The following is a 23,205-nucleotide window of genomic DNA, read 5'->3' as shown; positions in this document are numbered from 1 at the left end:
CTTGGCACAGAAGGGCTGTCAGGACAAAGACAGAAAACAGGCAGCTCCGTTTCCCAGCTTTTATGAAAATTAATAACATTAATAGCTCACAGACATATACAAACACACACACTGCTATGTACATGGTCATTAAGTTATTAATTAGTCTCTGTATAAAACGTTTCTACATTAGTGTTCCGGGCTAGGCCCGATCAGTCCTTGTGGCATATTCACAGTAGCAGCCCCTGGGCTTGGCCCCTGGGGTGGGCAGAGGGAGGCTGGTGGCTGTATGAACAGCCCGCCTCACGATGGGCACAGGAGGCGTCCTGGGTCGCTCACTCTCGAGTCTTTGGCTCCCTTCCTGGCATCTGGAGACCAGCTGTTCAGTGAGCAGGCAAGCAGGCCCGGATTCCTCCTGTGGCCTGGTGACCCAGGCCCTGTGCATGGTGGCTTCGCGCCACCCAGCAGGCCCTAGAGGATTCTGGCTAGTTCTGTAGAGTCTGTGTCAGAGCAGCCCGAGCTGCTGGCCTCTTCCCTGCAAAAGCCAGAGGAGACGGGCTGGAGGAAGCACCCTTACCCACCTGCTTGGTCCCCATAGGATCTTGGCTCTGAGGTCTTAGCTGACTGCCAGGCTGGTCTAAATCACAGGACATAGTTTGCTCACTCCCACTCTCAGCCCAGAAACTGCTGGTAGGCTTGTTCGCTGTCCTTGCAGCCCACAAGGCATCCCAAGCCCCAGGACTACGCCCTGGCCCGGGGCGGGCTGATGAGCTCTGCACAACTCGCTCCACCCTGCCCTCTGGCCTCCGCACCTGAGGTCCTGCACACCAGGAGAGCCGTGAAGAGTGCGGGCTCTGGAGTCAGAACACCAGGGCTCAGACCCCAGCTCTGCCCCTTATCACTTGTCACTCTTCCTGGTTAAGCCTCAGTGTCTTCATCTGCAGAGTGGGAATCATAGGAATCTCTGACACCCAAGGTTGTTGGATGACCATAGGAGATCATGAGTACATTCTCTAAAATGTAAACTCCTTGAGGGCAGGGATTTATCTGTTTCATTCCCTAGAGCAATGCCTGGCACATGGGCGTCCCATTAAGTACTTGTTGAATGAATAAATGTAAAACCACTCAGCACAGGCAGGCAGTGTTCAAGAAATGTTGACTGCCACAGTGATGAATCAGATGGGGGAAAGGGCAGAGGAGCTGTCCCGGGAAGATGTGTAGAAGGCAAATCTGGCTTTGGCCCCAGGAGGCACTAGTCGAGGGCTTAGACTGGATGATGTCCCCTCGTCCACCTCCCTGTCCCTTCCCCACTCACCTCAGAGCCTGCAGGGCCTTCTTGTTCTGCCGCCGCTTCTCCTCGTCAATGGGGTACAGCTTAAAGAGCAGCAGGCCTATGAGGATGAGGACTATGGGAGCCATGGTCACCAGCATCTTCAGTGTGAACTTGACAGGTGCTGGCTGGGAGCAGCCACGGGTCTGGTACCCAGTAAAGCTGTGGGACCCAGTGGTTAGGGGAGTGGTGAGGATGGGACACCTGGGACCTACCCCTGCCCAGCACTGCCCAGACCCCCACCCCACTCACTCCAGACTGAGGGTGGAGATGCCCAGGGAGACTCCGGAGGCAAACTTGGTGAAGAAGACGTAGAAGGAGAAGAAGATGGGCTCGGTCCCATGGATATGGGGCTGCTTCAAGTGGAAGTCATCAATGACGTCAGGCAGCATGGACCTGTACACAGTGGTGGCAGCCGTGAGCACCCTTCCACCTAGCAACCCCAGGCCCCCACTAGCCCACGTGGTCCGTGTCAATAAGATTGGTCCTCTGAGAGTTTGCAGTCCCACAGCTCACACACAGTTCAATGAGGAGAGGGCAACTTCATGTGAATAAAAAAAGAAGGCCCCTTCCTCCAAGATGAAGTAGCCCCAGATCTAGTTGCTCAGCTAGGCAAGTATAGAGTGCAGGCTAGATCTGAGCCCCCATTTCCCACCCTGACTGGATGTGGTTGTGCAGTTCACAACCTGTACAACTGTACTGGGAAGACCTGCCCCACCCCCAACCTGGACCCACAGAATGGCCTGCAGGGAGAGAAGCCCCCACAGGATTCTCCCTAAGGAGCTTCAGAACTAGGGGGGGTGGGAGGCTGGGAAACATACCCAGCTGGGCCTATATACACTTACCAGGGTAGTAAGAAGGCAGCTGCTACACTGATGCCAGCTGCCACAGCTACCACATATGTGACAATCAGGTTACTCTCCATGAGGGCCACCAAGATGAGAAATGGCACTGCTGACTAGGGGAGCGGGCACAGGAATACGAGTCAGCTGGGAGGCTCCCATCAGTAGCCCCCAAGTCAGCCCAGGCCCTGTCCTTCAGCCCCACTCACTGAGATCCCAATGTACACAGCCATCTTCTTGCCAAACCGCGTTAGGAACCACTGCCAGATGGGGATGGTGACTGTGGCCGAGAACTGTGGATGGGCAAAGGGGGAGAGGGAAGTGGGTTAGAGCCATGCAATCCCCCCTGCTCTGCCCGGGACTCTAAAGGTGCTCCCAGCCCTGCTCAAGAGACAGATGACAACATCTGGACAGTTGAGGACAGGCACCCGATGGCTCTTCAGGGGAGCTGAGAGCGAGTCCCAATCTCCTCTCCTGCCTTCTCTGAGCACAGAGCTCCGGAAGTTCTGGCTTCCACACCTTTGCTTTTGCTATGCTGTCTACTTGAATATCTAACCCCAAACCCTCTTTTCTTCCCCCCAGTGTAATTGAGATATAATTGACATATAACATTGTACTAGTTCAAGGTGTACAACATAAAGATTTGATATATGTACCCAAACTCTTTCTTTCATAGTCCTACCTAAGCAGTGGTAGGTCAGATCCAAATGTTCTGAGAAGCCTCCCTCATCCCTCATGACCTTGGGCCAGTCTGGGAAACGTCCTCTGGCTATCCAAAGAACCACCTCGCAGCCTAAGCCACTTCGGCCACCCTCGGGGGCCCCACACGCACCATGATGGCCAGGAGCAGATTCTGGAATTCGTTGCGAAAACCCAAGGTGTAGGTGCAAAACAGAGCGAAGTTCCCCTCCACCAGCTGGGGGACAGGAGAGCGTGGTGGGAAGAGAGGTAAGGAAACAGGTGATGTAGTCGGGGCTGAGCCTCCATGATGTTCCCCGTGCTCCAGGGACCTCTGCTCACCCCGCCTCCATTCCACCTGTCCCTCGGGCTTTGTCCCATCCTGAGTCCGAGGTCTACCCCACCCCTTGTTCCACATACCCCTTCCCGCCCAGGCTGAGCATATCAGGGCCCCACTCACCATGAAAGCCAAGGAGGTGAAGAGGAAGCCGGCAATAAGCTTGATGTATGGGCCATGGCTCATGACCAGCCGGATGCCCCGAAAGAAGGGCATCGCCTTGGCCTGCTGAGTCTCGTAGGGTTCTGGGGGCCAGAGGGGACAGTGAGGCAGGAGCAAAGGCCCCTCCCCAAGCCTGAGGCCCAGGCAAAGGGACAAAACCACCCCACGCTGGGGGCCTGCACCCCTCCCCAGGACCCCTCACCTCTCTGCTCCCGCACGCCCAGGGTCAGGATGACGGCACAGATGACATAGATGGAGGCAATGACCCCTGCCGCCAGCAGGTATGCGTTTTGCTGTAAAGAGGGTAAAGGTGACATAGAGAAACAGTCAGTCTGATTTCATCTCAGCTCCCAGCAGCTCTACTCAATGACCTTGGATCAGTCCCTTCTCTGGGGGCCTCACTGTCTCTATCTGTGAAATGGGAAAATCAGCCTGGGCCTGCTGCTGCTTCCCAAGGCCAAGTCCAGATGAACAAACGGTTAAGAAGGCCAGGCTGTGGAGTCTGACAGCCCACAGTTCAAATCTCCCCAAATCTAGTTTCTGCAACTCACTAGCTCGATTACCCTGGACAAATCATTTAGCCTCCCTGTGCTTCAGTTTCCTTATCTGCAAAGTGGGCATGTTAAAACTTTGTATAACAGATGCCCAACATTTACAAACACTAGCCATTATTAATATTTTGAGGATAACGGCAAAATCACCCCATCGTTCCTCATCTCCCCCACCCCTGCCCTGCCAGGGCCTTACCGTTTCTCTGAGCGAGGTGGCGCTCTGCGTGCGATTGGCACCTTCCAAGGCTACTGTAGAAGCATTGGTGTCCTGGACACAAGGTGTATGTGCTTGGCCCACAATCTGCCCCTGGATTGCTGTGCCCAGCACTGTACCTAATACCTCCACGGTCATCCCTGAGCAGGAAAAAGTAAGTCCTTTTGAGGGGCCGCACGGCTTGTGGGCCCCCAGGGAGGAAGGTCAGACGGATATAAGCCGAGCTCTAGCCACAGGTGATAGTAGCAGCTCCAGACAGGATGGTTACTGGGTACTGGGGTAGGTGGCACCTTGGCCTAAACTCATGGCCTTGCTATGTGACCTCTCCCTGGTCCTTCCACCTCCCTGGTCTCACCAGAGCAATAAGTTATTTTTAAGATGGTTTCACACCCACTCCCAAGAGCAGGGAGCTGGGCCCACAAGGGAAGAAACATGGTAGGAGGGTCAGGGAGTGGGGGCCCCTGGGTCCCTAGTGGGTGGGATCAGGGGGCTGGGGAGACTTACGATACGCAGTGGCAGAATCCCTCTCACTTTGCTCTGTGCTGATGAACATGGTGAGAGCTGAGTAGGGAACGTGGAAACACTGGCATGGAAGAGAGGCCCTCGGCCAGTCAGACGATGGACAGACAGATGTGGCTTCGGGCACCAACCCCGGAGGCCCCAGGGACTTCCCACACCCCTGCCCATACTCACCGTGACCAGCGTCTCAAAGAGGCAGTAGAAAAGCAAGTACCACAGGGTCTGGCCCTGTTGGAAGTCAGGCACAAACCAGATGAGGAAGTAGGCGATAATGGCCAGGGGCGTGGAGAAGATGATCCTGAGGAAGGGGAGGGTTTGAGTGGAGGCAGGATGCCAAAACGCCAGGATCGGGGCCCAGGCTGGACTGCTCTGCAGCCTCACAGGGTGCCCGGCAGGAAGGAAATTCCTCCCCCTGGATGCACCCACCCCAGGGTCTCTGGGAAGGGACTGATGGCCCAGCCCAGAAGGGCACACTGAGGCAGGGCCCCCAGCCTACAATCCTGAGCATGGGGTATGAGGTCAGACTCTCCTGAGTCTTGCCTGCATCTCCCCAGGTGTGAAGGCTCCAAAGACAGGGGCTTTCTACGGGCTGAGGGGCTGAGAATGCAGGCCAAGACCTCAGACGGTGGGGCAGGGAGGAGGGCGGGGAGGAGCAATCCCAGTGGGATCTCACCCATGTGTGCATACACAGGAGTGGGGGAGGCCAGCTCCAGGTGAAGGTGCTCCTTCTGCAGCAGCCACAGGGGAGGACTGGGCCCCGTGCCTCCCCACGTGTGAGTCCCACACCATCCTAGTTAGATCTCAGGATGGTCCAACTTCACGGCATCAGTATAGAAAGGCAGCAGAGAACCATGGTGCAAAGGCCTTTGGAGCCCCCCTTCCGGGATCCAGTTCTGGCTCTACCAGTAACTATAAATAACTTGGTCTTGGGCAAGTTATTTAACTTTTGAGGTTCATTTTCACATCTGTAAAACGATAATAGTAATAGCACCTACCTTACCTTCAACATTTACTCAAGAAATATTCAAGTGCCAACTCTGTGCTGAGCACTAGTCTAATGACTTGGGACGTATCAGTAAACAAAACAGACAAGTCATTGCCCTTGTGGATTTACATTCTGGTTGGCAAACAAAAAATAAACATAAGATATATACTATCCAGCCTTAAAAAGGAATGAAATTCTGACACTTGCTACAATCTAAAACTTGAAGACCTTATGCTAAGTGAAATAAGCCTGACACAGAAAGACAAATCTGGCATGATCCCACTTAGATGAGTCAAATTCACAGACAGAAAGTAGTTGGTTGCCACGGGCTGGAGGGGAGGAAGGAATGGGGTATTAGTGTTTAACGGGTACAGAGTTTCAGTTTGGAACAAGTTCTGGAAATGGTCGCACAACAATGTGACTATACTTAATACCACTGAATTGTACACTTGAAAATGGCTAAAATGGTAAATTAAAAAATTTTTAAATAGTGTATTCTACCACACACCAAAAAAGCTACATAACATAGTAGACGGTGATTAAGTGCTGTAGAAAAAAAGAAGGAAAGCAGGCTAAAGGGGATTAGGAGTATGTGGGTACAATTCACAACCAGGTGGCCAAGGTAGCCCTCACTGAGAAGGTGACCTGTGTGCCGGGCCTCGAATGAGAGGAGGGAGTTGGCCTGGCAGCTTGCGGGGCAACAGTGCTCAGGTGGGAAATGTGCCCCAGCAGGCCTGGGGAGTAGGAAGGAGGCCAGGGGGCCAGAGTGCCTGGCGTGAGCATGGGAGATGGAATTAGGAAACGAGGTTGGACAGGAAATGGGATGCCAGGTCATGTAGGGCCCAATAGGTCATTGTAAGGACTTTGGCTCTATTTCACAGGGTTGAAGTAGTTTTGAGACTTCAGTTGATATTAAAATGTAGAACAGTTCTTGGGACACAGCAAGTGTTTGCTGTGATTATCACACCAGGAAAGCTCAGCGGGAGACTTCAGGGAGCTGCCGAGAGCACTGGGCTGGGAATCAGACCTCAGATCCATCCCTGCTGCATCTCCCAAGTGACCCTGCTGACACTCTGCCTCTCAATCGGTGGCCGGGAACTCCAGGAAATTGTTCGCCAGTCTTCCTGGTCTGAAACGGAGGATTTAAATGCTGGCTGAGGGCAGGGGCTGGTCTGAGGCCTGGGAGGAGAGGGGGTCCCAGGGCTCATGAGCCCTGGAAGGCCCAGCCTCTTTCTACACCGAAAGGAGAAGGGGTGCCAGGTCCCAGGCCCTAACGGGGGTGGATGAAGAGGAGGGTCATGCACATTACACGCCAGCGCTCAGCATGCGCTCAGACAGGGCTGGGGGTACCACTCAGAGGTATCGCCAGGAGTTCCCACCCCGACAGCTGAGGCCATGTGCTGAATCACAAAGCAGCCTGAAGGGCCCTCAGCTACTTCACCAAGCTGGTTGCCGCACGCGCCTGCGTGGGCGAGACGTCCTCAGATCTCACCTCCCCAAGGGAGGGCTTCCTCTGCTCTCCCACCCTTGCCCTACCCCACCCCTCCCAAATCCTCAGAGAACCAGGGCTCCTCTGGCAGCCTTCACCAAACACTCCATCCAAGCAGCCGGGCTGTGGAACCAAATGTGACTGGGAGTAACCCGGGCTGCTGGTATTGCTGCTGCTCCAGGCTGGCCGGGGCAGCTGCCTGCCATTGGCTGTGTCTCATGAGGAGATGTGGCAGCACAGCCCCGCCCCTGCCCGGCTGCCAGGGAGGCGGGTACAAGGCCCCGTCTCAGGGGCTGGCTCACCGGGAGCCCCAGCAGCCTGTGCAGGTAAGGCAGACTCTCCTGCCCCCTGGCCCTGAAGCTTGGATCAAAGGCCCCAACCTGGGCCTTTGCCAGGGGCTGGCGGGATTTCAGTGGGAGGGGGGCCTCGTGGGAAAGGAAGCTGTGCTGGGGGGCAGGGACTGTGGGAAGAGCTTTGAAGGCCTTGAAGGCCGGAGACCAGGTATGGGCGCCCCTGGGGCAGGAAGGCGCCCACTCGAGCCTGGATGGGCTAGAGATGAAAGGGGCATGTCCTCCCCCTGCCCCCCAACCACCAAGCAGGATGTCCTGGAGGGAACCAGAGCTCTGGCCTGTCAGCCTGTCCCTTGCGCCTGCCTTTGCCATCTGATCTGTAGCACCACCTCCCCCAGACTTGCCTCAAAGCCTGAGGCTGAGGCGTGTAGGCTCTGTATCAAAGGAAAAGGTAGTTCTCACGGTCCAAGGAGCCAGAGGTTATGCTGTCCCTTCTCGGTTTTACCTTCCACGCTTACCCCTCCACCAGGAGCCACTCTGCAGTGGTGCCAAATTATACATTACTTAATAAGTGCCAGAAATGGTTCTAAGCACATTACGTATTAAAAAATTTAATTCTCACCACAACCCTGTGAGACAGGCATAATCATTATCCCCACTTTGCAGATGAAGAAACTTGAGGCTGAGATGTTAAATGTCTTGCCCAAGGTCGTACAGCTCTAAGTGGCGAAGTCGGTATTCAAACTGAGGCAGGCTGGCTCCAGAGTGTAACCTTTCAACGATTATGGGAAGTGACGGAGCGGGAGAAGTTAGAATTCCAGCTTCATGGAAGGGAAAAGGACCTTGGGGAGGAATGGGGCCTGGGCCAGGGGAAGCTGCTCAGTCTAGCAATTCGGCCAGCCTGGGAATGAACTGGCAGGAGTTCCAGTGCCCATGCCTGGGGCAGCTGAGGCCTTGCTGGGGTTTTTGCATCATTCCTTCTCCTCACCCCCCAGCCTGTGACAAACCATGTGGAAGGACCACGGGGTAGCAGACATGTCAGAAGCCCCGCCTTCTACCACCTCAGAAGGAGCATTTTCTACTCACCAGGGCATGAGGCGGCCCAGGCGGGTCCAGGGGGATTTGCTAATGCAGAAGCCCACCAGGGGGTCTGTGATGGCATCCCAAGCTCGGCCCACAAATAGGATGATGGAAGCAGAGAAAGGATCCACCTGGGATGGGGAACAGGCAAAAGATGACTCCCTCATCCTTCAACTGATGGGCAACATCCACCCTCACTGACAGGCAAAAGCAGGGCTCCCTCCCCACTTCAGCCTGGCCATTAGGACCCTGTACTGCTCCCACTCAGGCCTTAAGCATCATCACTTGCCTTGTTAATAATGACAACCACAGTTTCCCAATAGAAGTAGCACTGTGTGTCTCCTTGGAAACTTTCCCAGATATTTCCCCTTATGTCCTCCCCTCCACTGCCCTTGAAAACACTCCCATCAATTAGAATGAATCCAGAATTCAGTTCCTTGCCTCCCTCTCACAAGCCCCAACCACCTGATATCAGAAATGGCATTTGCTGGGTCACCGCAGTGGCCCTCAATTTCCCCATCTGTATAATGGGGTTATGATCCCTGTCTTACAGGGTCAAGCTCTATCTTGGATGTGGAAAAAGGAATTAATAGAAAAAATGTTGAAAAAGTAGACTGTTACTGTCACTACCCATTCAAGCTATCCCCCTCCCCCCAAACCTTCTAGGCCTAAATAGACAGTTTCTCTGGACTCTTCCTCATCCATCAAGGCTCTACTACTACTATCACTCCAGGAAGCTGGAGAGGCCTCTCCCACACTGCAGTTTCCCCAGTCTGACTTTTCTAACTTTTTACATTTTGACAGCAGGTTCCCCATATTTGCACCCCATTTAGGGCCTGGCCCATGGGAGTTGCTCAAAAACTAGCTGCTTAAATGAAGTCATTTGTCCTTTCTGGGGCTTAGGGTTCCCCATCTATTAAGTGAATACAAGATGCCTTGCTTGCAAAGTCACCAACCCCTGAGCCAAGCCAGCTACTGCTGTCCAGCTGGGGGCATTGTGTGCCAGTCTCTTCTAAGAACATCACAGCGGGCTCCATTCTATCACACCACCGCCTACCCCTCCAGGCTCTGTTGCTCTTGCCAGGCAAGGAGGAGTGAGCTGACCTTGCCAGTAAGACTCCTGGGGCAGAGACTCCCCTTCTGGATACTCTCCAAAGCCTTCTTATTTCTCATCCACTGTGACTCTGAGAGGCAGGAGAGTAGGGATTCCCAGTCCCATTTCACAGTTGGGGAAACTGACCCTACCCTGGAGTCCGTAGTCTCTCCCACCTTGGGGTGATGGAGGAGCCCTAGCGGGCTAAGCTCACTCACCTGAGCTACATCCAACAGGTAGATCTGCAGGAAGAACCCCAGGGCACAACCCGTCACCTGGTAGGGGGCCCCCCCAACTGCATAGCAAAGTTTGTTGCAAATGGACAACTGGTTTTTCTTCTTTGATTCCTTCTGGGAAGAAGAGGAAAGAATGAAAAGAGATCCACGACCCAGGGCTTCATCCTAGAAGTTTCCAGAGGCAGGAAACTCTGGAACTCTGCCAGGAGGAACAAGTCTGCCTTGCCCTATTCCCACCCAGGGAGAGCTCACTTCCCACAAGAAATGAAAGGTATTCTCTGTTCTTAAAAATCTGGAAAAGGGGAATCCATACTGAGGAAGTAGCCCCTAAGCCACCCCACCCCAAACCCAGATCCTTATCAGCTCGTCTTCACTTAATGACTCCCCCCAAGGCCTCAGTTCTGTTTCTTTCCAAGTTGGAGGGGGAGCACGCTCCAGCAATGGACCTGTCCCCACCTGGCACCAGCTGCCACAACCTGAAAATCCTCTTGCCGTCAAGAGCTGCCTAAGCCCAGCCCTGGCTTCTGCCCTGGTTCAGAGGCTAGTGAACCTGCCTACTGGGTGAGGGCTCTAGAGATCCCTAAGGGCCCAGCCCAGCTGGCTGTAGGCCCAGCTGTTCCTTCCATCTGTCCCAGAGCCTCCCTGGCCCCTGGAGGCAGCCAGACCTTCAGGCAAACCCAGGAGCTGTCCTACCCTCCCTCTCTCCCTGTCCCCCTCCCCCAGTTCCCAGGGGATCTTGGAGAAGGGAGGAAAGGCCTCTAGGTGCAGGGCTGGACCCTCTCTGGGTGAGGCACTAGGGAGGTTAAGGTTGCCCAGGGAAAGTAGATTACTCATACATGGGAGCAGCATAATTGCTTACCCAGGCTTCTTCCAAGGATCGGTTAATAAAATTAAAACGAAAAGGCAGTCACCTCCTAGGCGGATATCTTTTGCCTGGGATCCCTCCCTGGGGCCGCCTGATGTCATTGGGTCCTTCATTATGTCCAGAGAGCTGGGAATGGGGCCGAAGGTCAAGACGCGCAAAGCGCCGCGCGCGGGCCGACACCTACACTCACACAAACGCCTGCGGAATGCGGCTCCTTTAAGAGCAGAGCCCTTGCTCTTATGAATGAACTTGAGCGGCCCTCACAGCGGAGTTGAGAAGCAGGCGTAGCATGTGGTGGTGGAGAGCAGGGGGATGAGAGATTTGGGACCCAGGTGGGTTTCCCAGATTTCTGGGGTCTCTCTGGCGTCTAGGGCAACAAAATTAAGCGGCTGGCCACAGAGGAACGGAAACCGACTAGGCAGAGCGGAGCCGGGCACCACGTGGAGCCGCCGGTGGGGCCGCTCCCCAGAGACACCCAGAGTCGGAGGTGGGCAAAAGGGGGCCGGCGCCTACAAAGCTTCTCCATCACTCCCTGCCTCCAGGGCACCCCAGGGCCCTCTCCTGCCTCTGGGTCCTCCTGTTCCCGGCTTAGCGCAAGGTGTCCCAGAACCAGGTTTATTCCGTGACGCCCCCACCTCAGCCTGCCGCCCACCCTTGACCCTCCACCCGGGGTGCCCGGCCCTCACCTTCACCTGGACCGGGCGTTCACCGGCTTGGAGGATGCCGGTGGGCAGCAGCCCCGCGGCGGAGCCGCTCTCGGCGCCCTCTCCTTTGGCCATGAGCCGCGGGCCACGCCGCCCCGGACCGGGAGGCCGGGATGCTCCTCTGCTCGGCGATGTTCCTCTGCTCCGCGGGCCTCCGCTCCGCCCGGGCTCGCGTTGTAGTTGTAGCCGCCGCCGCCGCTACGAATGCCGCTGACTCGCTCACTGCACTCCCCACGCGCCTCTTAAAAGGTTGGGCCCTGCCCTCTCTAACTGGCCAATCCTGGAGCTCTGCTACACCGCCGCCAGCCAATCCTGGAGCCCGTCGGTCCTCCCGCCGGCCCAAACCCCTCTGCAGCTTGTGCCACCAAGCCACGTTCTCCAGCCTGGAACCCGCATCCGGCTGCGCGTCTCCGCGCAAACCCGGGGTTAAAGCCGGAGACCCACTTGACAAGCACGAGGAAACTGAGGTCCAAGGCTAAAAGTGACCTACCTGCCCGATGTCCCCCAGAGTGAGTTCTACCTGAGTGAGATCTACACCCCATGACTTCCGACCCCCAGGCCTAGGAAAGGCAGGGGCTTGGAAACCCACTGCCCCCTTTAACGTCTGGAGTTAGTTCGAGTCTCCCTCTGCTCCAAACCTGGAGGATATCGCGCTGACACTTTCCTAACCGACGCCCCTCTCCCCTCCCCCAAGACGGACCATTTCTTCTTCCCAACATTGGCATCTGTAGGGCCCTCGCGATGGGAGAGAAAGACGAGGCAACGCAGTCGCAGTCGCTGCCGGCAGGAAGCTCCTAAAGTTGTGGAGAGGAGTCGGGACCACAGCCATTAGCACACAATGATGATAACAGCGGCATTTTATGGAGAGCTTCCTTCATGCTTAACATGATCTAATTCAACCCCCATAACCACCGTGTGAGGGTGGTACTATTATTATCCCCATTTTACAGCTGAGGGAAGGAAAACTCAGAGAAATGAAACTGCTCTCATGTGGCAGAGCCAGGCCTATAAGGTTTTGCCCCATTTCACATCCTTCCCTCTCCACAGCCCCGCGCTATCCCTCTCAGCAAGAATTATGAGAAGGCTAAACCTGTCTCCCCAAGAAGAAGCCTTGGGAGAGGGAATTCCCTGGCGGCCCAGTGGTTGGGACTCCGTGCCTTCATTGCCAAGGACCAGAGTTCAATCCATGGATCCCTGGTCGGGGAACTGGGATCCCACAAGCTGCGTGGCACGGCCAAAAAGAAGCCCTGGGAGATACAAAGCTCTGGGTTGAAACAATCAAGGAAAGTTTCGAAAGAGTGCTGAATAATCTGGTCCTTGAAAGAAGATGGGGGACTTCCGTGGTGGCACAGTGGTTAAGAATCGGCCTGCCAATGCAGGGGACATGGGTTCGATCCCTGCTCGGGGAAGATCCCACATGCCGCGGAGCAACTAAGCCCGTGCGCCACAACTGCTGAGCCTGCACGCTAGAGCCCTCGACCCACAACTACTGAGCCCGCGTGCCACAACTACTGAAGCCCGCGTGCCTAGAGCCCGTGCACTGAAACAAAGAGTAACCCCCACTTGCCACAACTAAAGAAAGCCCGCATGAGGCAACAAAGACCCAATGCAGCCAAAAATAAATAAATTTATAAAAAAGGAAGAAGATGGGAGGCCAGACCCAGATGCCAGAAGACAGTCTTCTACCACCTCTGGGTCCCTTATGTCACCATCACCCCTGGCTTCCCAGGCACTCAAGAGGCTGGGAAGGGGCCAGTTGGCACTGACTAGTGAAGTGGTTGCTGGGACGCTCAAAGGCTACTCACTCCTGTGCCTGTGGTTGCTCAGTGTCAGTTTCCTTTTTTCTTTCATAAAACCTGATTGCCAGCAGGAGAGATGAGGTCTGGCTGCCCCAGGATGGCCACACCAAGCTTCCTCATCTGCCCTAGCAGATCCCCATCTTGGCACACAGATCTTGGCCACTGCTGAGCCTAAGAGAGCCAAGATGAGGCAGCTGAATACCGTGAAAAGGGCCTGCACTGGCCCCCATGGTTCTGCCATGAGCTGTGTGACACTGTTCTGTCTCTTCCCCTCTCTGTGCTTGAGTTGGCTGAGGTGACTGTAGGATCCCTTCCAGCCCTAACATCCTCAGTCCTATGGGATCACACTACATCACAAGTGATTTAGACGCCCGCCAAACCGTGAGCTCTGGGAAGGTAGGAACCACATCTTTTCCACTGCCATATCCCCACTGACTAGCAGGGGCCTGACTCAGATGTGTTCAGTGATGCCTGCTCAGCCTCTCTCAGGCACAAGCACAAGGGTAGCCCATTCAGAAAAGCCCCAGGCTCCTCCGTTTACTAGCTGTGTGGTTGATCCTGGGCAACTCAGTTCACCTCCCTGTGTATAAGGTGGAGATATTAAGTGACTACCTAATAGAGCTGTTTTGGATATGAAACAAGAAAATGCAGGGGAAGTGCTTAGCACAAGTGCCTGGGAGCCAAGGCTGGGCTGGTCCCCCCTCCTGGCCCGATTCCAGTCTGCCAGCATAGCAGTATAAGATTCCAGATATGGCCTGACCAAGCCAGCACAATAGGCCTATTATTTTCCCCAGTCTGGACACGACACATTGTTAATGCAGCCTAAGACTGCTGGGCTTTGGAGCCTTTCTCTCCCATGATTAGTTCCCATCAGGTTGTGGTCAACTAAATCATTCAGATCCTTTTCACTGGAGCTGGGGTCAAGTCAGGTCTCTCCCTCATCCTCTGCTTTGTGTAGTGTCTCCCCCTTCTTGAAGCTCACAGAACAACAGTGTCATCTTGCTTATTCCAGCCTGTCGAAATTGTTTTGAATGCTGGTTCTATTGCCCCCTGTTTTCTCTCCTTCTGTAAGTTTAGATCCAGGCTGCTCCTTGCGACTTCAACTATACCATCCAGCCTGTTGGTCAAGACAGAGCCCCATAACACATCACTAGAGACACTCATTCACCACTGACCGAATCATGGCCCTGGTAATACAACAGCTCGCAATTATTGCTGGGCAAGCACTGTGCTAAGTGCTTTAGGTATATACCATCTCATTTACTCACAACATAACTGGGGAGGGTAGTTTTTATTACCCCCACTTTATAGATGATGAACCTGAGGCTAAGAGAGGGAAAGCAGCAACCAGTTTTATACACCCAGAGTCAGACCTCTCTTTCAGACCATGAGCTTGGCTGTAAACTCATCACTTAGAGGTGTTGTCCTCTGGCTACACACAGTCTTGACCACGTGTCTCCATGGCCCTCTTGGCTACTCTCGTTCCTACCCCCTTTCCCCCACACCACCAGGCCTGGGGCCCAAGAGGCTTTGCTTGAGGCTCCAGTCCAAGGTGGGCAGAGGGCAACCTTATCAGCTCCATTAGCCTCAGGACCCTGGAGCAGAGACCTGGGCCCATTCTTCATAACAACATTCTTTTCATCTAGGATAGCAGTGAGGACAAGGGCTTCTCCCTTAGGAGCAGAAAGGCAGCTCCCCACTCTGAGGGGTACTATCCTTGTGGCCAACCTTGACCTTTTCTGGATCTAGCCCAGCCTCACAGTCAAGGACTAATACATTTCAGAGATCCCCTTGTTGCTCTCCACCTGTCTGTGCCCTCACAGGGCACCATGCCCAGCCTGGTGGGCTTCATCATACCCTAGCGTACTCCCCTGAAGGACTTTGGGGAAGGCCACCGGGTCCCCTGATCTTCTTGGGAGACAGAGCAGCAGAATTAAGTGCAAAGATTCAAAGGACAGGTCACCTGGCTTCATAGCCTATCTCTACCATACAGTTAACTCTTGGGCAAATTACAAAATCTCCTGAGCCTCACTTTCCTCACCTGTCAAATGGCGATAATAATTCTGTGTATCTCACAGTGTTATCATGAGGATTAAGTAGGGTCCTTAGAACAGTGCTTGGCCTATAGTAAGCACTTAAAAAGTTTTATCGTCATCATTAATATCATCACCACCATCATCATCATTAGTAGTATCCTGGGTGAAGCCACACAAAGTAAGGCCACTTAAGTCAGAGGGGAGAAAATTTGATGTAAATGTCTAGGGGCTAGATTTATATATGGTGATTCAGGGTGGTATTTCTAGCCCTGTGGGATGCTTCCAGGGCAGGATTACCAGGTAGAGCTGTTGGGGTGTTGGTGCTAGGAGATTGTTGCTAAGTGAAGGTGTTGTCAGATGCCAGTGTTGCCAAGTGGGATAGTTTGCTTGCAGCCTGTTATCCAATGGTAAGATCTCTTTAGTCCCTAACTGGCAGATCTACCACCCTGACTTCTGGAGAAAAGGAGCCCAACCCATGCCTTAGAACATACTTATCTCAAGAGCCACTAGTAAGTTTATACCCTAGGTGGTGGTGGTCTGAGGCCTGAGGCCAGGGAATGGCCAGGTTGAAGAGCTTAGGGCTGGGCAAGCTATTGCCTGAGGCTATTCCCCCACCTAGCCCTTTTGTTTGCCCTGGGGGGAGATGGAAGGGCAGAAAGTAAGAAGGAGGGACTCTTGAGGGTCCCAAGAGAGGCTCTTTGGGAAGGAAGTAACTGAGGGCCCTTGAAGTCATCTGAGGCTACCAGTTCCTGCCTGGATGTTGGTTGGGCAATTGAGAGACAGGAGAGGCCTCAAGGCTGATCCCCCAACTCAAGGCTGATCACTCCACAGGGAAGCCTCCTATCCGGGCTTCAGGACTGGGCTGGGTGATGGGTCTAACTTCTGAGCCTCAGTTGGGGCTGAGGGACATGGAGAGTGCCCAGAGACTCCTTGGGATACTTGGTGCCCCCTTCCCTACCTAGTGCCTGTGCATCTTCTCATCATCGACTCCCCCAGGTTCAAGGTCCTCTCCAGAAGAGAGAGACAGCCCTACTTCCCAGGAAGACTCTGACTGCTGAGGTGACGTGAGAATGATGGAGTGGAAGAAGCTGGGTAGGTCAGCCTTGGCTCAGAAAGCCACGCCTTGGCACAGCTCTGAGGGAGCCCCAGTGGCTGGACCAACCTACCTGGTAGGCTCCGGGGTACAAGATCAGGTGAGGTGCTCTCTGGGCAGAAGCCCAAAGCCTGGCCTCAGAAGAAGGGGTGGGGACTGAAGCCTGAGTGATACTGCTCTCTTACAGGCTGGCCAGGCCTCTGCCCTCCTTCTCTTCATGCTCATTCCGTATTCCTGCAGAGTAGCTGTGCCTTGGTCTGTTGGCCTTGACCCTCTGAGAGCCGGAAGACTCTTTCAGAGTAAGTGACTTGTTGGACTCAGACCAATGTGGCAGAAGCAGAACCTGCCTGAGGTCCCACCTCCCATCTGGGCCTCCTTTTACCTCCTTTTACCTATCTATACAAGAAGCACTCTGGACAGCCCAGCACCATGCAGTGGCTGCTTCCACTTCCACTGTGGCATGCAGAGACCTTCGTCTTTTGGTGACTACCTTCAGACACGTAACCCTGTGATCTCATGGTGATTAGGTGTAAGAGATAAGCATAGCTGGGGCCCTTAGAGAGCGTGGCCTGGAGTCAGGCTCATCAGGGTTTGAATCTAGCTCTGTCTCTAGCCAGCTCTGTGACTTTGGGCAGGTCAGTTAAGTTCTCTAAGCCTCATTTATCTGATCTGTAATTTATCAGATCATCCTGTTATAAGATCAGGTGAGACAATGTATGTGTACAAAACAAACCTTACAGTTGGCTCTCAACAAATGTTAATTTTGGGACTTCCCTGGTGGCGCAGTGGTTAAGAATCTGCCTGCCAATGCAGGGGACACAGGTTCGAGCCCTAGTCAGGGAAGATCCCACATGCCGCGGAGCAACTAAGCCCATGCGCCACAACTACTGAGCTTGCGCTCTAGAGCCCTCGAGCCACAACTACTGAAGCCCGCGCGCCTAGAGCCCGTACTCCACAACAAGAGAAGCCACCGCAAAGAAAATCCCACGTGCCACAACGAAGACCCAACGCAGCCAAAAATAAATAAATTTATTTTTAAAAATGTAAATTTCTTTCCTCTGATCCCTCTGATTGGCAGGATGTCTTTGATTAATAGACAGTGGAAAAACACTTTCTGATCTGGGTTTAAAACTTAAAGGTTGAGGGTCTTAAATTTTAAAAAAAAAAAAAAAGGATACTTGGAGGAGCTGTAAAGGTGGCCTTGTCAGTACTTTCACTGAGACTATTCGGTGTCCACCCAGCAACACAGAGATGAATAAAGCGTGGATAATCTTATCTTCTGAGAAAGTAACATCTAACCGTAGAGACAAGTGTAAGCAGACTAAGTTATGGAATGATGTGACAAAGGCCTTATAGAGATCTGTCTGAGTACACATTTGAAAACATCAGCTTCTGTTTGGGGGGTAGAAGTCTGCGAAGGCTTCACAGGAGGTGGTGATGCAACCAAACCCTGAGGAATGAGTAAGAGCTCCTGAGACAGGGAAAGGCAGGCCAGCCACAGGGAACACCACAGACATGGAAGTGTGTTGGAGGATGGTGGGTGCAGGAACACTGAGCAGCTTGGACTGGCTGGGCATTTGCTGGCTGGGGATCTGGTAAGCCCTGAGGCTGAGAAGATGGAAAGAGGCCTTGTATCCTCATCCTGAAGACACTGGGGAGCCATTCAAAGGATTAAATGCAGAGGAGTAAAATGACCACATCTGTACTTTATAAAGATGACACTGTCACTAGCCATCCTCAGACCCTCATCTCATCTCTCCTGTACTGTTGCAGCAGTGCACTAAATGATCCCCTCTGAGCCAATCTCCAACAACAAATGAATCTTGTTTTTTTTTTTAATTTGGCTGCTCCACATGGCTTGCAGTGTCCTAGATCCCCGACCAGGGATCGAACCCGGGCCCTCAGCCCCTCAGCAGTAGAAGCGCGGAGCCCTAACTACTGGACTGCCAGGACCAGATGAATTTTTAAAAAACAAATATGACCTTTTCATCCCCCTATTTATTTATTTTAAATTTATTTATTTATTTATTTATGGCTGCATTGGGTCTTCATCGCTGCACGCTGGCTTCCTCTAGTTGCAGCACGTGGGGACTATTCTTCCTTGCGGTGCGCTGGCTTCTCATTGCGGTGGCTTCTCTTGTTGTGGAGCACGGGCTCTAGGCGCGCGGGCTTCAGTGGTTGTGGCACGTGGTCTCAGTAGTTGTGGCTCGTGGGCTCTAGAGCGCAGGCTCAGTAGTTGTGGTGCATGGGCTTAGTTGCTCCATGGCATGTGGGATCTTCCCAGACTAGGGCTCGAACCTGTGTCCCCTGCATTGGCAGGCAGATTCTTAACCAATGCGCCACCAGGGAAGTCCTCAATAAATGTTTGATGAGTGAAAGACTAAATGAGTGAAGGGGCTGTAACAGCCCCTTCCTCCATGTTTCTGGGCCTATGGGTCTACATAAAGTGCTTCCTAATTTCCTTTCTGGTAGAAGTGAGACCAGAGAAAGGAAGGAACTTGCTCAAGGTCACAAAGCAAGTCAGCAGCGGTGGGACTCTGTTTCCCATCCCATTGGGATTCTGAGGGCCAGCCCTTGCAGAGAAAGCCCCAGGCCATGTTTTGCCTGGTATCTGAGTCCACAAGATGGACCCTCCAGACCAGGACTGGGAGGACCACAGAACACTCCCCCTGCCACACACACAAACACCAGCTCCTTGTTCCCTACTGCCAGGAGTAAGGTTGAGATCTGGAATTCTTCCACCTCGGCTTGCAGTCTTGATCTCTGCCTTTGGGGCTGCCTCTAGGAGGAGCGTCAAAGATCTGCTAGGCTCTGGGCTGAGTGTGGGGTTCTAGGCCACCCTAACTAGTAGGTTAGACTCTGAGTTCTGCAGCTAAGATGAGTCTGTGCTGGGTTCTAGGCTTTGGGGCAGGTTCTGAGCTGGACTCTAGGCTGCTCTGGGCTCTAAATTTTGGGCTTTGTTTTGACCTGAATTCTGGACTCTGAGCTTTGGGTCCTCTGGCTCTGGGTTCTAGGCTGTGACCTGGGTTCTAGGCTGAGGGTCCAGCTCTAAGTTCTGAGCTCTGATCTTGGGCTCTGGCTGGAATTTGGGCCAGGTTGTGCTCTGGGCTCTGTGGTCTGGGTTCTGGGCTGGACTTTGGACCAGGGTTGGGCTTGTTTGGGCTCTGGGTTCAAGGCTCTGAGCTGTACTTTGGGGCTGGGGTGGGCTGAATACTAAACCTTAGGTGGTAAGCTGTGATCTCTGTCCTCTGAACTCCAGGCTCTTGGCTTACATTGGGTGGGAGGAGGGGGTTACAGAAGGGAGAGTAGCAAATTCTTGAGTTTCTCCCTTTGCCCCACTTCTCTTCCTGGAGACTTTCAGCTTTAATTCCTCCTCCCAGAGGAGAAGGCCAAAGTGAAGGTGGTAGTAGCCTTCCTTGAGGTGCCAAAGACTTCCTTGGTCACCAGGAAGAATGAGAAGTGAAGGGTAGGGCAGGTGGCATGTGGAGGTGTCCTCAGGTGGGCAGGATCTATTTTGCTTGTTATCAAGGACCTTCCCACAGAGCAGAGTGTAGTGAGGAAGCACAGGTGCATCTCATAGCAACCATGGGGTGAGAGCAAGGGGTTCCCACCCCCACCTTTCCTTTCCTTTCCCCGAGATGTCACCCCACCCTCTGTTCCAGCCAGGAGTTGGGCTTGAAGCTCTTGGACCCCAGAAGAGGTAATTTCCAGGGCTCACCGAAGCCTTTGCTCAAGTCCATCCCCTTACCCTGACTGCTTTCTCCCTTACAATGGACTTCTCCACATTTTATTCCCCTTCCTCCCCCATCTGCTCTGGAGCCTTTTGCCCAGCAGGACTCCTCCCCAGCCCCACTGCTGGACATGCTCACTCCACGACGCTGCCATGAATGCAAGGCCCACGTGCTGGTGACAGAATTCACTGAAGGACCAGGAATTCCTGTAGGGAAATACAACTGGGAAAAATCATTTAAAATTGTACATGACACATGACTGCCCGAGGGGAAAAACAACGAAAACCTGTTAACAGGATGTCCCCTCATGAGTACACTCAGTTCCTAACTTTATTCTCCTGTCTCAGATCTTCCTTCCCTCACACCCACAGAAAGAGACCACCTTTTCAGTTCTCCATTGGACAAAGCCTCCATTAGGCTCTGTGCAGGAAACCTCACCCCCTAAGCCACATGGGATCAAATCAACAGGATAAGAAACACTCAGCAGAATACTCCCCAAAGTCTGAATTATTCAGACTAGACGAATTTCACAGCAAGAGCATGCAAAGGTACAGGAAATAGCCTTCACCAAACGGCCTAGGCTGGGTTTGGCAATTTTGATTCTCAGTGTCCTGTCCCTTTAAAGTCTTTCCACCAATGAGAAGTAACAAGTTATGCCTCCTCCTCATTGTTCACATTTGGCCTTTTGGTGTGTGTGGGGATGGCGGGGTGGGGGTGGAGTGGTTAAATGCAGATCAAATACACACCTACACACATACCCCTATAAAATACAAGTGTTTATTCTCAGCAACAGTGTAGTCTAAATCCATATTGAGGAAGAAAAACACTTTCCTAAGAGCCCTGTAATTGGGTCCCTGCCCATAGTGGGGATAACTCGAATTATCTTTTAGAACAATGGCAGATCCTCTGAGCACATCCTCTTGTTTCAGGCTATGCCACAGCCTACCAGGTATAAAAACAAGCCTGCAAAGAGCATTAACCTATGATAGTTCCTCTTGGGTATCTAATGTCCTTGTAAGAGCTTTTTTTTTTTTAATACATTTATTTATTTATTTATTTATTTATTTTTGGCTGCGTTGGGTCTTCGTTGCTGCGCGCGGGCTTTCTCTAGTTGCGACGAGTGGGGGCTACTCTTCATTGCGGTGTGCGGGCTTCTCATTGCGGTGGCTTCTCTTGTTGCAGAGCACAGGCTCTAGGCACGCAGGCTTCAGTAGTTGTGACGCGTGGGCTCAGTAGTTGTGGCTCATGGGCTCTAGAGCGTAGGCTCAGCAGTTGTGGCGCACAGGCTTAGTTGCTCCGCGGCATGTGGGATCTTCCCAGACCAGGGCTCAAACCCGTGCCCCCTGCATTGGCAGGCAGATTCTTAACCACCGCACCACCAGGGAAGTCCCGTAAGAGCTTTGTAATGATTACTTCCTTCCCTTCGGACCAGATGAAAATCATGGGGAATGGAGGGCTTGAATTCTTCCTGTCCCAGAGCGGAGCATTCCAGAAGTGTGGGGCATTGGGTTTTCCAAGTACATACTCATTCTTTACATCTCAGCTCCAGTCCCCCACTGTGACCACTGCATCCTCCCTTACAGCTCTGTTTGTCCTAAAAAAGCCTCGACCTAAAACACACAGGGCTGTGAACCTCCTGGGCAAGCTCAGTTCTTAACATGTTTCATGTTTGTTCATTCTGTCTTCCCAGTGTTCAGGAGCCCCAGGATGCAAGGACGAGACCAAGATCCCTTCATTCAGATGAGCATTCACTGAGCCCTGACTCTGTGTCAGGCAGAGTCCTCAAGGAGTTCAGGGTCTAGAGGGAGAAACCAACAGGTAAATAAATCATTACAGTAAGGATCTGATAAAAAAAAAATTATGATAGAGGGAAACAGAGGAGAGATATGGGCAGGGTTGCCATGTTGCACAATTCTGGGGGTCTATATGATGGGTCCCTCCAGAGTTGTGCAACGAGACTGCCCTGGTCATGTGCGAGCCCAGAGGAGGCATCTGACCCAGTCTGTAAAGTCCCTTGAGGATATCAGGCATTAGCTGGGGCTCGAAGGGCAAGTTTGCCAGGCAGACGAGGAGTGAAGGGCCAACCAGACAGAGCAAACAGTATGTATGAAGCCACAGAGGGGTGAGGCAAGATGCTAAGTGCTAGGAAATGTCAGGAAATCCATTTTGGCTGAAGCACAGAGCACATGTGGGGGAATGCCGAGAGCATTTTGTTAAAAGAGTTAATGAATGCAAGAAGGACTATAATAACAACAATCATAATCACCAACATTTGTTAACCACTCACTGTACGCCAGGCACTGTACTAAGTGGTTTCAGTGAATTTCTCATTTTCACCACATCCCCGTGAAATAAGTTCTTTAATATCCTCTCCTCTGCAGATAAGCGCAGAGAAGTTAGTTAACTTGCTCAAGGTCACAGAGCTAGTGGCAGAGCCAGGATGGAAACTCAGATGTCCTGGACTCTAGAACCCTGAGCCATTGACCACTGCTTCTCTCAACACTAAGGCTCTTAGCTTTGGGCAGGGGTGGCCTCAGTGCAGAGCCAGGTGGGCACCAGCAGTCACATCAGCCCCGCTTTGGGCTTCGCCAGCAGCAGTGCTTTCACTGGCCATCGGCATTGACAAGAGTCAATGGTTCCACTGAGATCCTAAGCAGAAGGGGAAAACGAGGAGGGAGCCTCATGAGTGAATTCTCCGGGCATGTGTGAGAAGCCCCTGGGATTCCCAGAGCTCCCAGGAGGACTTTGAGGGAGGCTGGGGTCCTGCAGAACCAGAAAAACACACACACACACAATTTGGTGACCGTGTTTTTATGCTAGTCATGGTTACACCCTGAAAAAATGTCAAATTCTCTTCAGGTCTCTCATGTCTGCATGTCCATGCCACCTATTTTTCAACCCCATCAGGACCTCCCATCCCTTGACACACCCCCATCCTCTCCCAACCTAGCGTCCCTTCCTAGTTTTACTTAGTCTTTCCTCCACAGGGCTGGCATTTCTTTTGCAGACACATTCCCGTGTCCTCATCCTGGGTCAAACCCAACTGATTGCTTTCTCTGCTTCTATGCCAGGCTACTGCAAGCTGCTGGAGGAAACCCCGGAATCACATGTGGTCTCTGAGCTCACCTGCTCCACAGCCCTTTGCTTGATCCTTGCCAGCTCTCAGGCTTTTTTCTCAGCCTCATTCTAGGG

At 53.0% G+C, this 23,205-nt stretch overlaps 1 protein-coding gene and 1 long non-coding RNA gene across 8 annotated transcripts; one reads left to right on the top strand and one right to left on the bottom strand.

Annotated features, from left to right (window-relative positions):
- Positions 1–45: 45 nt before the first annotated feature.
- MFSD2A (MFSD2 lysolipid transporter A, lysophospholipid) lies at positions 46–11,572 on the bottom strand. 7 transcript variants are annotated; one of them, XR_003622385.2, is made up of 15 exons: positions 11,337–11,572; positions 9,768–9,899; positions 8,463–8,587; positions 4,787–4,910; positions 4,598–4,676; positions 4,076–4,233; positions 3,531–3,621; positions 3,290–3,411; positions 2,984–3,067; positions 2,361–2,444; positions 2,155–2,267; positions 1,562–1,705; positions 1,295–1,471; positions 792–917; positions 434–514 (listed from the first exon to the last, which is right to left on the bottom strand). XR_003622385.2 is itself a non-coding variant. In XM_007164710.3 (14 exons), the coding sequence occupies exons 1-14, from the start codon at positions 11,427–11,429 to the stop codon at positions 451–453; spliced, it is 1,590 nt and encodes a 529-aa protein (XP_007164772.1). In that variant the 5' UTR covers positions 11,430–11,572; the 3' UTR covers positions 46–450. The 7 variants fall into 7 exon arrangements, 4 of the variants coding, with proteins under 4 accessions (XP_007164772.1, XP_007164773.1, XP_028019652.1 ...); XR_003622389.2 differs by having other exon boundaries at positions 1,295–1,370; XR_003622386.2 differs by lacking the exon at positions 792–917 and having other exon boundaries at positions 46–514; positions 1,295–1,370.
- Positions 9,906–23,205, top strand: LOC130705704 (uncharacterized). The gene is made up of 3 exons (XR_009006041.1): positions 9,906–10,056; positions 21,704–21,831; positions 23,085–23,205. It is a non-coding gene; the product is annotated as an uncharacterized LOC130705704 (long non-coding RNA).

Source organism: Balaenoptera acutorostrata, chromosome 1 (assembly GCF_949987535.1).
Source record: "Balaenoptera acutorostrata chromosome 1, mBalAcu1.1, whole genome shotgun sequence".
Lineage (NCBI taxonomy): Eukaryota > Metazoa > Chordata > Mammalia > Artiodactyla > Balaenopteridae > Balaenoptera > Balaenoptera acutorostrata.
The sequence above is the reverse complement of the archived record's forward strand: the minus strand, read 5'-3'. Positions and strand labels throughout refer to the sequence as shown.